General features: G+C 37.6%; 1 protein-coding gene across 1 annotated transcript in view; it reads right to left on the bottom strand.

Moving 5' to 3' along the window:
* Positions 1-16,123, bottom strand: part of LOC147370956 (uncharacterized) — a 103,293-nt gene that overhangs the window by 44,968 nt on the left and 42,202 nt on the right. The window contains exon 3 of the mRNA XM_086406482.1: positions 12,625-12,726. Within this exon, the coding sequence (XP_086262608.1) occupies positions 12,625-12,726 (102 nt within the window). The remainder of the gene's footprint in view (positions 1-12,624; positions 12,727-16,123) is intronic.

Raw genomic sequence — 16,123 nt, 5'->3', positions numbered from 1 at the left:
AACCAACAAATCACAGAAGAAATCAAAAAAGAAATCAAAATTTGCATAGAAATGAATGAAAATGAAAACACAACAACCCAAAACCTGTGGGACACTGTAAAAGCAGTCCTAAGGGGAAAGTTCATAGCAATACAGGCATACCTCAACAAACAAGAAAAAAGTCAAATAAATAACCTAACTCTACACTTAAAACAACTAGGAAAGGAAGAAATGAAGAACCCCAGGGGTAGTAGAAGGAAAGAAATCTTAAAAATTAGAGCAGAAATAAATGCAAAAGAAACAAAAGAGACCATAGCAAAAATCAACAAAGCCAAAAGCTGGTTCTTTGAAAGGATAAATAAAATTGACAAACCATTAGCCAGACTCATCAAGAAACAAAGGGAGAAAAATCAAATCAATAAAATTAGAAATGAAAATGGAGAGATCACAATAGACAACACAGAAATACAAAGGATCATAAGAGACTACTATCAACAATTATATGCCAGTAAAATGGACAATGTGGAAGAAATGGACAAATTATTAGAAAAGTACAGCTTTCCAAAACTGGACCAGAAAGAAATAGAAAATCTTAACAGACCCATCACAAGCACAGAAACTGAAACTGTAATCAGCAATCTTCCAGCAAACAAAAGCCCAGGTCCAGACGGCTTCACAGCTGAATTCTACCAAAAATTTAGAGAAGAGCTAACACCTACCCTGCTCAAACTCTTCTAGAAAATTGCAGAGGAAGGTAAACTTCCAAACTCATTCTATGAGGCCACCATCACCCTAATACCAAAACCTGACAAAGATCCCACAAAAAAAGAAAACTACAGGCTAATATCACTGATGAACATAGATGCAAAAATCCTTAACAAAATTCTAGCAATCAGAATCCAACAACACATTAAAAAGACCATACACCATGACCAAGTGGGCTTTATCCCAGGGATGCAAGGATTCTTCAATATCTGCAAATCAATCAATGTAATACACCACATTAACAAATTGAAAAATAAAAACCATATGATTATCTCAATAGATGCAGAGAAAGCCTTTGACAAAATTCAACATCCATTTATGATAAAAACCCTCCAGAAAGCAGGAATAGAAGGAACATACCTCAACATAATAAAAGCTATATATGACAAACCCACAGCAAACATTATCCTCAATGGTGAAAAATTGAAAGCATTTCCTCTAAAGTCAGGAACAAGACAAGGGTGCCCACTTTCACCATTACTATTCAACATAGTTTTGGAAGTTTTGGCCACAGCAATCAGAGCAGAAAAAGAAATAAAAGGAATCCAAATTGGAAAAGAAGAAGTAAAACTCTCACTATTTGCAGATGACATGATCCTCTACATAGAAAACCCTAAAGCCTCCACCAGAAAATTACTAGAACTAATCAATGATTATAGTAAACTTGCAGGATATGAAATCAACACACAGAAATCCCTTGCATTCCTATACACTAATAATGAGAAAATAGAAAGAGAAATTAAGGAAACAATTCCATTCACCATTGCAATGAAAAGAATAAAATACTTAGGAATATATCTACCTAAAGAAACTAAAGACCTATATATAGAAAACTATAAAACACTGGTGAAAGAAATCAAAGAGGACACTAATAGATGGAGAAATATATCATGTTCATGGATTGGAAGAATCAATATAGTGAAAATGAGTATACTACCCAAAGCAATTTATAGATTCAATGCAATCCCCATCAAGCTACCAACGGTATTCTTCACAGAGCTAGAATAAATAATTTCACAATTTGTATGGAAATACAAAAAACCTCAAATAGCCAAAGCAATCTTGAGAAAGAAGAATGGAACTGGAGGAATCAACCTGCCTGACTTCAGGCTCTACTACAAAGCCACAGTCATCAAGACAGTATGGTACTGGCACAAAGACAGAAATATAGATCAATGGAACAAAATAGAAAGCCCAGAGATAAATCACATACCTATGGACACCTTATCTTTGACAAAGGAGGCAAGAATATACACTGGATTAAAGACAATCTCTTTAACAAGTGGTGCTGGGAAAACTGGTCAACCGCTTGTAAAAGAATGAAAATAGAACACTTTCTAACACCATACACAAAAATAAAGTCAAAATGGATTAAAGATCTCAATGTAAGACCAGAAACTGTAAAACTCCTAGAGGAGAACATAGGCAAAACACTCTCTGACATACATCACAGTAGGATCCTCTATGACCCACCTCCCAGAATATTGGAAATAAAAGCAAAAATAAACAAATGGGACCTAATTAAACTTAAAAGCTTCTGCACATCAAAGGAAACTATTAGCAAGGTGAAAAGACAGCCTTCAGAATGGGAGAAAATAATAGCAAATGAAGCAATGGACAAAAACTAATCTCAAAAATATACAAGCAACTCCTACAGCTCAACTCCAGAAAAATAAATGACCCTATCAAAAAATGGGCCAAAGAACTAAATAGACATTTCTCCAAAGAAGACATACATATGGCTAACAAACACATGAAAAGATGCTCAACATCACTCATTATCAGAGAAATGCAAATCAAAACCACTATGAGGTACCATTGCATGCCCGTCAGAATGGCTGCGATCCAAATGTCTACACTGTTGGTGGGAATGCAAACTAGTACAACCACTATGGAGAACAGTGTGGAGATTCCTTAAAAAACTGGAAATAGAACTGCCTTATGATCCAGCAATCCCACTGCTGGGCATACACACTGAGGAAACCAGAAGGGAAAGAGACACGTGTACCCCAATGTTCATCGCAGCACTGTTTATAATAGCCAGGACATGGAAGCAACCTAGATGCCCATCAGCAGATGAATGGATAAGAAAGCAGTGGTACATATACACAATGGAGTATTACTCAGCCATTAAAAAGAATACATTTGAATCAGTTCTAATGAGGTGGATGAAACTGGAGCCTATTATACAGAGTGAAGTAAGCCAGAAAGAAAAACACCAACACAGTATACTGCTGCTGCTAAGTCGCTTCAGTCGTGTCTGACTCTGTGCGACCCCATAGATGGCAGCCCACGAGGCTCCCCTGTCCCTGGGATTCTCTAGGCAAGAACACTGGAGTGGGTTGCCATTTCCTTCTCCAATGCATGAAAGTGAAAAGTGAAAGGGAAGTCACTCAGTCGTGTCCGACTCTTCACGACCCCATGGACTGCAGCCCACCAGGCTCCTCTGTCCATGGGATTTTCCAGGCAAGAGTGCTGGAGTGGGGTGCCATTGCCTTCTCCGACCAATACAGTATACTAACACATATATATGGAATTTAGAAAGATGGTAACAATAACCCTGTATACGAGACAGCCAAAGAGACACTGATGTATAGAACAGTCTTTTGGACTCTGTGGGAGAGGGAGAGGGTTGGATGATTTGGGAGAATGGCATTGAAACATGTATAATATCATATATGAAATGAGTCGCCAGTCTAGGTTCAATGCATGATACTGGATGCTTGGGGCTGGTGCACTGGGATGACCCAGAGGGATGGTACGGGGAGGGAGGAGGGTTCAGGATGGGAAACACATGTATACCTGTGACGGATTCATTTTGATATATGGCAAAACCAATTAAATATTGTTAAAAAAAAAAGAAAAGATGTTCTCAAAATAAATAAATAAAATAAAATAAATATGAACCAGTAAAAAAAAACAAAAATAGAAAGCAAGAGGCAGAATGATGTGTAAAGGCTACCATTTTTAAAGAAAAAAAAAAAAGAGAATTCCGACAAACAGCTACACACACACAGCTGCACACACACACATGCACATAAATGTAAACAAAGAGATTCTCTAGGAAGACATTCAAGAAATGGATACTTGTCTCCTATGAGGTGAAGGATGAAATGGGAGGGTGATTTACAATAGATTTTGAGTTTACTTAACACATACCAACTTTACTTACCAACTGTCACATATTTAAAAAACAGATATGAAATTAGAGACTTTTGTCAATAGATTAGTAAATATTTAAGAAATATCAAATGGTCACAAACACATGTGATCAACAGGATGGGGAAAGACAGAGTTAATGATACCAGTTCAGTGACTGTTTTGATGTTACACATGTGTGACAGTTGGTATCTGAACAAAAGCTCTGGCACTGGAAATAAAATTGAGAACTTAGACATAAAGAAATATTTAATATAATGAATACATAATAAAAATTCAAATAATACCCATGAATACATAAACATTTATTTGACATAAGGAATAAAGAAATGAAACCACAAAGACAACTTTAAATTTTGAGGTCTAGTTGACAGAGATATTGCCAACCCCTTAATTATTATGAATAAATAATAAAGGAAACTCTCTATGTCTATAGATTCATCCCTCAAATATTCATTGAACCCCTATATTGTGTTGCCAGACACTAATCTAGCATTGGGAATACAGAGATGACCACACACAACCTCTACTATCAAGACACACTTTCCTGGGGAAAGATAAATGTGAACAGAAAACTACAGTGTAATGAAATAAATACCATGATATCTTAATTAATGCAGAGAGAGCACAGAGTAAGAGGAACTCCATTTGCCAGGGGCAAGGATACGAAGTTTCAAAGAAGTACAATCTGAATAGCATCCTGAGGGATGGTTTGGAACCTCATTAGACAGAGGCCTGGAATATCAGGGAGAAGATATGGGTGTGGCAGCTTTCAGCAGTGTGAGAACTTCAGGGTGCCTGAGAGCAGAGTGTTAAGTATATTCAAGTGAATAAGAGGGTAGGAGAAGATGAAGTACCCCCAGATCCCTTAAATCAATATACCCCAAAGAACAATTCATGATTTATCTATAAAAACCTGCTGCTCCTGCTGAATGAATAATTTGGTTTTAGGCATAACAGCCTAAACATATCTGTTTGTGATTTATAGTTTTGATTATTTTGTTTTCTTGCCAATGCCAGCTTCCTAAGTAATAATTTCTTTTTCTTTCCTAAGGCTTCAAACTCCTACTTGTTAAGGAAGGCTGGTGGGGGAGGTGAATGACATGTGAGAATAATGATTCTCTTTGTACTTCCAACCAGGCTGAGGAAGAAGGAGATTTGGGGGGAGAGACTGGGGAGGTACACAAGAATATGTCCCTTAATCTAGAGCCCGATTCATTACTAAGCGCTCAGGAAGAGTCACTGGTGTACATGTTCAGGCACAGGAAAAACAGTGGTGAGCATGTCCCTGGAGTTCTCAGTCTCCTGCCTCATTACTAAGGCTGAAAAATCATGTTTCCCAAATAATGACATGAATACTTAGGTGAAGCATCAGTCAATAACTGAGAGAATTAATACAGGCACATAGGAAAGCATTCTCAGTGGATGACTGCTGGGTGCAGCAACATCATTTATCGTATTTGATATGAAAATGTTAATTTCCACAGTTCTCAGCCTACCTTCCTCCCCCTCCCCCTTTCCTTCTCTGTGTTACAACAGCACACACTAACATAGCACGACAGGATACAAGAGTATTTGGGATAAAGACCTAGTTGTTGCAAGTAATGCCTATGAGTAATAATAATAAAAATAGTAAAAGACAATACTCGAGAATTTATACTGTTCTTAGTGCTTACTATGTTTTGTTTAACATTCACTACAAACCTTTGACGTAGGTATCATTTTTATACCTATTTATTACACCCGAGACACAAAAAGGTTGAATGAATTGCCCAAGGTCACACAGCCAATAAGTGACAGGGCTGGGATTTGGACTAGAAGAGTCTGGCTAAAGGGCCTGAGATGCTAAACACGATACCGTGAAACTCCTGGCTAGCATCATTTATTCTGAGCCATCAAATGAAACATGAAACATGAAAGTGAAAGTCACCCAGTCGTGTCCGACTCTTTGCGACTCCATGGACTATACAGCCCATGGAATTCTCTAGACCAGAATACTGAAGTGGGTAGCCTTTCCCTTCTCCAACCCAGGGATCAAACCCAGTTCGCCCGCTTTGCAGGTGGATTCTTTCCTAGCTGAGCCACCAGGGAAGCCCAGGTAAAGAATATTATGACAGAGACATTTTAATTGGTAAACACATTTGGGCTCATACAAGATGCTATGATATGTGTCTTCTGGTTTGACCACAGAAATACTAGCTCTCAATATTCTTTCATAACTTTATAATTGCCTCATACATATGTAATCCCTGAAGTGAGACTTCTCTTATGAGCCTCTTGAATATGCTACTGAAATATATTAAATATCTTCTAGAAAGAAATAAGTAGGAAATGAAATTTGGAGATAAATATTCAAATGATTTTGTTTGTAAGACATTATAAATTATATTATTTTTATCAAATCACAATACCATGAAAACTCAAATTTGAAGAATATTAGATTTCTCACCATTTTCCTTTCTGCCATTATTTTTTTTTTGGCAGGGGGGTGGTTAATGATCCAAAGGCAGTGGTAATTTCCCAAAGAATTTTAAACTTGTGAAAATCTCAGAAGTAACTGCATACATTTTTGAATGATAACCTTATTATTTTATTCTAAGTATTTTCTCTTTCCCAAAAGCCTTTATGCCTTTCTGTTAGCTTGTTAGAGACTAAGGTTTTTCAGTGTTTCAAAAATGCCACGTCATGACAACATTTTATAAATGGCACATTTGCTTCAATGCCTGCATTTAGCAAAATACCTCTTAGTACAGTTCATGAATCTCACTGTGCAGACTGGGAAAGGGATGCTGTCACCAAAAGGTATTCATTGTATCTCAAGAAGGCAATATGAAATCAAAGAAAGAGACCAATTTCCTGACACTTTACATAAAGGAGAAGATCCTCAGAGATGTTTGGCTGAGATCTGCAACATGCATGCTATAATTAAAATTATAACCAGGGGTTCATGATTTTCTACAGACACCATAAGCTACATTAATTGACAAGGCAGAATTTCAAATTAGCAAAGTACTGTAATCAAAATGAGGAGGGTTATAATTAAATGTGCTTACTAGGGAGGGTCACCAAGTGACACAAAACCAGATTCCATCTGCCACTGTTGTCCTTCAATGATTAGAAACCCAATTGTGATGTAACAATTTTACCTGAAGTACTAACTTTAATGATTAGTTGAGAATTCTAAAGACATAAGGTATGAACATAACCAAGTGTGTAGCATGCTAAGTTTAAATCTGTAAAAGGGCAGTAGAAAATTTTGTTATATATGTGTATTTTATGTATATGTATTATATATATATATATATATGTATGTATTGTTATAGATGTGAATCCAAAAATTTCACTTGGATTTTTCACAACATCTTACAAAAACCTGAATGAACTTTTTGGTCAACTCAACATATGTTACATAAATATATAACATTTATATCTATAAAATATATTTTATATCCTTATAAAACATACACTATAGTATTAAATATATATATTTTGTTATTTTGGGAATACAAATGAATGAAAAACATCAGTGATCAAGAAAATAGACACTCTTCCTTCTGTCATTTTATTTGCTTTGTTTTTCTTTTTTTCCTGTTAGTAGGAGGAGATTATTTTGGAGGAAAACCAGAAGGTTCAGAGCTATTCACAACATTTAATAGCTTTACAGTTTCAAGTTTCAAGCAATTCTTTTCCAGAGCCCTCTGCTAGATTCATAATAGAAATGCAGATTCAAAGGGAATGACAAAAACTTGGCTAGTTGCCAAAAGTGTTTGTTTGGAAAAGACAAAGGTGAAGGAGATGGAGAGTAAGGAAAACACTTTTCTGGTCCAAGATCTCTATTCCTCTAGTTCTCTGATCTCAGCACCTGCAATTATTTTATATGTTCTGTCTCTCTCACCCAGTAGAATACATAGTACATGAGGGTAGGGACACTCTTATCTTGCTCACCATGGAACTGAATATAGATAGAAGATGTTTATATCAGAAAATTCTTTGTACTACTTCATGTCCTTTCAGCCTCTCCTTCATTCCAGCCACAAGATTCCATCAGCTTCCCCTGCCTGTAATGTGTTAACATCCACAGTGGCCAGTGCCACATACCTTTCTGACCCAGGGCTTCTCTGCACCAAGCTACAGCTGGTCCTCACCCTGAAGGAAATTTTGATAAACTGGACAAACCCTCCCAAGAGTGAGGATATGAGTTCTGCAGAGAGCAGATTATACTGAATCCTTTCCTTACCACTCTCCTCTCAGTTCTATCTCTTATTCCAGTTCCTGTTCCATTCAAGAAACCAAATTTGTACAGGTTTAATTTGCCAGTATTCATCTTGGTCATGATGGCCTATTTCTTAATTCCTGCCTGAAGGCCTTTCTAATGCCATAATATGGGTTTATCAGGTGAGCACACTCAAACACCCACAAACCAGAAGTATGAGCTGTTGAAAACCTTGCCAATGGAAGGCAGAATTCGATAGATAAATGTTTCTCCTTTTCATCTCTGGAGTGCACAGTTCCAGGAAACATTCATAGGGTTCCTCAAATGGTCTCAGAGGATTAAGCACTGGATACAGGCAATAATAGCCATCTCAAAACGTACTCTTGGGACTTGGAGTTATTTGACTCCACTACTTCCTCACTGCTGCTCTCTGGGTTCACTTCCATTAATATTTAGATTGCAGAATGCACATTTTCATCTCAGACTCTGAGTTGGGGTCAACCCAGACTAGGAAAGAGTTCAGTATACATTCACTGAATAAACAAATGAACAAACAATAAATATTAGTCTCCAAATTCCCTTAACAGTTCATCTTTCTTCCTACTATTTCTTTGTTCAGCCTTAATATGTTAGTATTCTCCAGACTTCTTTCACTCTCCTTCTAGGCAAATAAACTTACTCTGAGCATTCCCATATACAGCAAGGCTGTAACTTACCACCATTCTGACTTTATCTCTTACCCTGTACCCTTTCAGAAACTCTGGAACTATGTGCATGAGCACATCAATATACAGCAAATATATATACACATATAATTTCCTTGTTTTTCCACTTAAGTGCCCCATAAACACTTCAAATTCAATATATTTCAAGAAAAAATCATTATCTTCCTCCTGAAATCTAGCCATCTTCTAGGTTCTCTATGTGAAGGAATGGTGGTACCATCGACTCTACTCCACAAGTCAGAAATTAAAATCTTTCTTTATTCTAATCCATCATTACCAATATTCAATTAGTTATAAAGTCCTATCTATTCTCTTTAATATAATGTAAATTTCTCCCCAATTAACACTTATAATACTACTTCCTTAAATTAGAATGTTTGTACTGCTGCAATAATATCATAAGTAGTTTCTCCAAGTTCCTTCTCAAGCCTGTATCCTCATATAGTGAATTTCCTAAAATTATTCTAATTTTATTGTTTTAACTCCTTAGTGGTACCTCATAGCCTCTAGTTTAAAGCTGAAATTTCTTAACCAAGGTTTCAAGGTCCTTGATCACATGGATCCTGCCTACTTCTTACACTCTTTATTACTGTTCCTATTGTTGGAGAAGACTCTTGAGAGGCCCTTGGACTGCAAGGAGATCCAACCAGTCCATTCTGAAGGAGATCAGCCCTGGGATTTCTTTGGAAGGAATGATGCTAAAGCTGAAACTCCAGTACTTTGGCCACCTCATGCAAAGAGTTGACTCATTGGAAAAGACTCTGATGCTGGGAGGGATTGGGGGCAGGAGGAGAAGGGGACGCCAGAGGATGAGATGGCTGGATGGCATCACTGACTCAATGGACGTGAGTCTGAGTGAACTCCGGGAGTTGGTGATGGACAGGGAGGCCTGGCGTGCTGCGATTCATGGGGTTGCAAAGAGTCGGACACAACTGATCGACTGATCTGATCTGATCTGATAGTACTTTTATATCAATCACATAAAATTCCCCAACAAGCCATACTTCTTCTGACTTTTTTGTCTTTATATATCAGATGTTTTTCCTGCAACATTCTCTTGTCCACACCTACTATATGTCATTTTTCAGGAAGTAACTCAAATCTTACTTCCTCTTAAAAGATTTCACTGATTTCTCTCACATCTTCTCAACCCCATAGATAGACTGAGTGTTATTCCTTATCACAATTTTGTCCCTTTGGTACTTTACTATTCAGTATCTTCTCTGATGGCATTATTGAAAAGTATATTAACTATTGATTTTCTTAATTTTTTTAGACAACATGCATCTTTAGGTTAGGGACTTATCAACTTTGTATTTTTGAGCTACATCAGAGTGTCTGAATATAATAACTCCTCAATGTCTATTAAATAATGTAATTAATGACAATAGAAGCTACTGACTGTGTAATATTTTCAAAAGTACACTCTAAACTATGCATTATTTCCCACAATTTTCAGGAAAAACAAAAAGAATTTTAGAGAGACAGTTCCTTAAATACACAGCTGGGAAACAGCAAAACCATTTGCTAATCTATGTCCAAGTGAGTACAAAGCCCACATCCTTACTCTATGCCATGGTATCCAAATCCCCAAGCAAACTGTGTATGGAAAGAGTAAGTATTATGATAGGTAATGGAGGAAAAAAGATAAAACTTAGGCCACCACAAATCTCTTTCTTTCTATTCATATTACTGTTGTTTCTTTCCTATTGGTTTATATTATTTAGAGAAAGGAGCTGCCTGTCTCTTAACAAGCTACACTGAAAGCAAAATCTTCAAAGGACAAATTCCCCAAATTCATCAAGACCTACTCTGTCTTACTTATTATTGCCAAGCTTTGGATGATCAATAAATGGCTTGATCTGAAACACAACTATTTCCTTTTTAATATTCACTACTTCTCATAATTTGACAAACAGAAAATAAATAGACCAAAACAATGTTTCAAGTATCAAAGAAAATAGGATCTAACACAAGTGAAAACAAAGACACATTTTTTTCATCCTAGAAAAGATCTTTGCTTGTCAAGCTGGTCAATGTAAGTTAAAAAAATAGCTTAATTGTTCTATTATCTTCTTTTAAACCAGAAGTTTTGTTCTCCACCAAAAGCAGCACTTGTTTTCGGCACTCTGTTGTCCCCTCTTGTTCTCTAGGTACAAAGATTTAAAAATTCTTTGTCAAACAATTCAAACAGTGTAGACATTCACAAAAAAAGAGGGTGAAATGAAAAGAATGTGACAGTTATTTTCCTACTGTATGGAAGTGCTTAGAACTATACCTGGGAAAACAACCTTGACACAGATGATAAGTCCTAGATGAGAATATACATTCTGAAATGTTTAACGGAACTGATAAAGCCAATTACTGTGAAAGCATAAGTAATTATTTGATACATTGATAAAGAAATGAATACAGAATGGTTAGTTGATAAATAACTATAGAAAAATATCAATTGTAGAATCTAGGTGATGAGCTTAAGAGTGTACATGTATAACTCTTTCAACTTCTCTGTATTTTGGATAATATTCATAATTAATGTAGAAAAAATTCAGTGAAAAAATATAGTCGATCCCATTCCTATTTTTTGGACATAAGCCAGTTCTCAGAGTCAGAATTCATGACTAAAGAAAAATCTGGATTCCTATGAGGAAGGATCACCCAAAACTATGATAAGTATATTCACTAGTAATTTCCTCCATTCTTCCCGAAAGAAATCAAAAGCCATTAACTTAGTTAAGCATGCACTGGAGAAAAGAAAACACCTCCAAACCTTGAAAGATATTTGTATATGGGCTTTGGTATTGGGGACCGAAGTGCTACTATTGCTCCCCTAGTAGAATATGAATAATGTTATCTAGGATATAAACTTTATCTTGGAGCATATTCAGCTCATATTTGTGGTCATACCCAACAGTTACTCTCCAGTCCCTAAATGTATAATTGTACTAGACATAGTTAATAAATGGTAGAATGCTTACATTAGTTCCTTAAACTGTGTAATAAGACAAATAACAAAGGAAAAAATGAAGTTGAAGCCTCTAAAACTGCCCTTATACCTCTGGTCAAGATAGTAAATATAGTAATTAATAATATATTGTCAACGGAATCAAAGAGAGTAGTGCCACACTTATGACATAAAATATGCAGAGATACTGGTCCCCATAATATTTCACTTAATTCAAAAGTCTGACTCCCAAAAATAAATCCAGAAACTCAAATCAAGTGAAGGTCCAAATTTCAACTTCTGTGTCAAATACAGAATTTATACAACCGCAAATTAACACAGCCTCCAGTACATGTTAAGTGGCTACTGATTTAATGAATGCATTATTTTTCATCCCTATCAGTAAGTAGGATCAGAAATAGTTCGTATTCAAACAGAACGGACAACACTGTACATGTACCCCAAGGCTGGCGCAAATTTATCTGGTTTCTTTCAAAATACAGTCCAAAGTGACTAGAGCCATGTAAACATGCCACACTATATTACATCAGCGATTGTATCAATGACATTACGTTAACTGGATTAAACAAAAAATAGAGGCTCAGGTAAGACAAAAGTGCTCCAGGAGTAGAAAATGCACTCTGCAAATATTCAACATTATGCCTCTTGAAGTTTTCAGGCACCTCGTAGTCTGTGGCGTGCTGTGCCATCCTCTCAAAATAAAGAAGAAAATTTTGCATCTCAGATCCTCCAAAGAGAGGCACACAATGTCTGGTTCACATTTTCAGATTCTGGAAACAGCATATTCTACATTAAGAAGACTACTCTGACTTACTTACTGAATGACAAGGATGACCACTGCCTTTCACTGGAGCCCAGAGAAGGAACAATCCCTCGGTAGTTTCCAGTTGTGATTCAAATAGCTTTGGTCCTTGAGATAACTAGAAAAGGAAAAGAAGGCATGAGGAGTTTATAGTAAGTTCCAACAACAGAAAATTCTGAGGGTTCTAGAGAAGTGCTATATATCTACAGCATAGAAAGGGCAGTCCCTTTCTCCAGTGCTGGGAAAACTTGATAGCCACATGTGAAGGAAATAAATTGAACTCCTATCTAATGCCATATGCAAAAGTTAACCCCAATGGGTTATATATTTGAAAGTAAGACCTGAAACCATGAAATTTACTAGAAGAAGCATAGGTGAAAATCTTCATGATATTGGTCTCAGCAATGGTGATGAGATAGGCTGGGACCTGGGACACTTTGCTGCAAATGCTGTCATGATTGCACCTGGACAAACCTTTCCTCCAACAACAAAAATACAAAGAAACTATGTTATTGTTCAGTCACTAAGTTGTGTCCAATTCTTTTGCAACCCCAGGTACTACAGCCCACCAGGCTCCTCTATCCATGGTATTTCCCAGGCAAGAGTACTAGAGTAAGTTGCCATTTCCTTCTCCAGGGGAACTTCCAGGCACACTGACTGAACCTGCATCTCCTGCAGGTTCTCTCCACTGAGCCACCAGAGAAGCCCTACAAAGAAACTATGAGACTGAAAACAACTGTCAACATGCACATATGGGGCAAATTTTGGACAAAAGATACAAAAAGACAAAAAAAACCCAGATGCTACTTCTAAAAAGCTGGGAGCAAAAGCAGGGTACTATGCATGCCCCCCTCACCTTCAGAGGGGGCACAACACCTAAGCCACTCCTCCAACTCAACCCCTGGACACACTCCTACCCTCACCCATATAAGCAACAAGCTTGCCCCCTCAGGGAGTGAGCAAGCAAGGGATGCTGTTGTTCATTTTCATTCCCTCCCAGCTATAGCAGGGGCCCTGGTAAGCTTTGCCTGAATTTCTTGTCTTGTCTCTAGTCAATTTCTATCGATTGGAGAAGGCCATGAACGCTGGTTGGCATTAGTTTCATAGATCTGATACTGAAAGGACAGACAATAAAAAGCAAAAATAGGCAAGTTGGACTACCTCAAACTAAAATATTTATACACAGCAAAGGAAACAACAAAATTAAAAGGCAGTGGACAGAATGGGAAAAAATATCTCCAAACTATATATCTGATAAGAGGTTAATATCTGTAATATATGAATAACTCCTACAACTCAATAGCAGAATACAAATAATCCAAGTTTTAAATGGGCAAAGGGTTTGAATATACATCTCTTAAATAAAGACAAACATATGGCCAACAGGTATATGAAAGAATGCTAAACACCACTGCTGCTGCTGCTTCTAAGTCGCTTCAGTCGTGTCCAACTCTGTGTGACCCCATAGATGGCAGCCCCCCAGGCTCCCCCGTCCCTGGGATTCTCCAGGCAAGAATACTGGAGTGGGTAGTCACCATGAAATGTGAGCAAAACCACAATGAGCACACATCTGTCAGGATGACTATTACCAAAAAAGACATTAAATACTGATGAACATACAGAGAAACTGGAACACTTGCACACTGTTGATGAAAATGAAAAATGGTGCAATCGCTGTTGAAAACAATAGGGAAATTCCACAAAGCATTAGAAATTAAACTGCCATATGATACAGCAGTCACACTTCTAGGTATTTATCCAGAAAAATTGAAATCAGGATCTGAGAGAGATACTAGTACTCCTACACTAATAGGTATATCACAGTAGCCAATGTGTGGAAACAACTTAAATGTTCCACAGCTGAAGATATAAAGAATATGTAGTACATATGTATAGTAGAATACTATTTATCAATTTAAAAAGAAGTAAAATTCTGCAATATGTAATAATATGGATGAACCTTGAGGACATTATGCTAAGTGAAAGTTAGTCAACTAGTTCAGTTGTTCAGTCATATTAGACTCTTTGCAACCCCATGGACTGTAGCACTCCAGGCTCCCCTGACCATCACCAACTCCTGGAGCCTCCTCAAACTCATGTCCATAGCGTCGGTGATGCCAGCCAACCATCTCATCCTCTGTCATCCCCTTCTCCTCCTGCCTTCAATCTTTCCCAGCATCAGGGTCTTTTCCAATGAGTCTGTTCTTTGCATCAGGTGGCCAAAGTACTGGACTTTCAGCTTTAGCATCAGTCCTTCTAATGAATATTCAGGACTGATTTCCTTTAAGATGGACTGGGTGGACCTGCTTGCAGTCCAAGGGACTCTCAAAAGTCTTCTCCAACACCACAGTTCAAAAGCATAAATTCTTCAGTGCTCAGCTTTCTATATAGTCCAACTCTCACATCCATACATGACTACTGGAAAAACCATAGCTTTGACTAGATGGACCTTTGTTGGCAAAGTAATGTCTCTGCCTCTTAATATGATGTCTAGGTTGGTCATAGCTTTTTTTCCAAGGAGCAAGTGTCTTAATTTCATGACTGTAGTCACCATCTGCAGTGATTTTGGAGCCCCCCAAAATAAAGTCTCTCACAGTTTCCATTGTTTCCCCATCTACTTGCCATGAAGTGGTGGAATCAGATGCCATGACCTTCATTTTCTGAATGTTGAGTTTTAAGCCAACATTTTCACTCTCCTTTTTCAGTTTCATCAAGAGGCTCTTTAGTTCTTCTTCACTTTCTGCCATAAGGGTGGTGTCATCTGCGTATCTGAGGTTACTGATATTTCTCCCAGCAATCTTCATTCCAGCTTGTGCTTCATCCAGCCTGGTATTTAGCATGATGTACTCTGCATACTGTGAAGAAACCTGAGCACCAAAGAATCTATGCTTTTTAACTGTGGTGTTGGAGAAGACTCTTGACAGTCCCTTAGATTGCAAGGAGATCCAACCAGTCCATTCTAAAGGATATCAGCCCTGAGTGTTCTTTGGAAGGAATGATGCTAAAGCTGAAAGTCCAGTACTTTGGCCACCTCATGTGAAGAGTTGACTCATTGGAAAAGACTCTGATGCTGGGAGGAATTGGGGGCAGGAGGAGAAGGGGACAACAGAGGATGAGATGGCTGGATGGCATCACCAACTCGACAGACATGAGTTTGAGTGAACTCCAGGAGTTGGTGATGGACAGGGAGGCCTGGCTTGCTACAGTTCATGGGGTCGCAAAGAGTCGGACACGATTGAGTGAATGAACTGAACTGAACTCTGCATGTAAGTTAAATAAGCAGGGTGACAAAATGCAGCCTTGATATATTCCTCTCCGTATTTGGAACCAGTCTGTTGTTCCATGTCCGGTTCTAACCGTTGCTTCTTGACCTGCATACAGATTTCTCAGGATACAGGTCAGGTGGTCTGGTATTTCCATCTCTTTAAGAATTTGCCACAGTTTGTTTTGATCCACACAGTCAAAGGCTTTGGTGTAGTCAATAAAGCAAAAGTAAATGTTTTTCTGGAACTCTC

The sequence above is a fragment of the Bos grunniens genome, chromosome 6 (genome assembly GCF_055505025.1).
Source record: "Bos grunniens cultivar Pamir isolate PY7600 chromosome 6, Bosgru_T2T1.0, whole genome shotgun sequence".
NCBI classification, from domain to species: Eukaryota; Metazoa; Chordata; class Mammalia; order Artiodactyla; family Bovidae; genus Bos; species Bos grunniens.
Note: the sequence above shows the minus strand (reverse complement) of the source record. Positions and strands in the feature narration are given on the sequence as shown.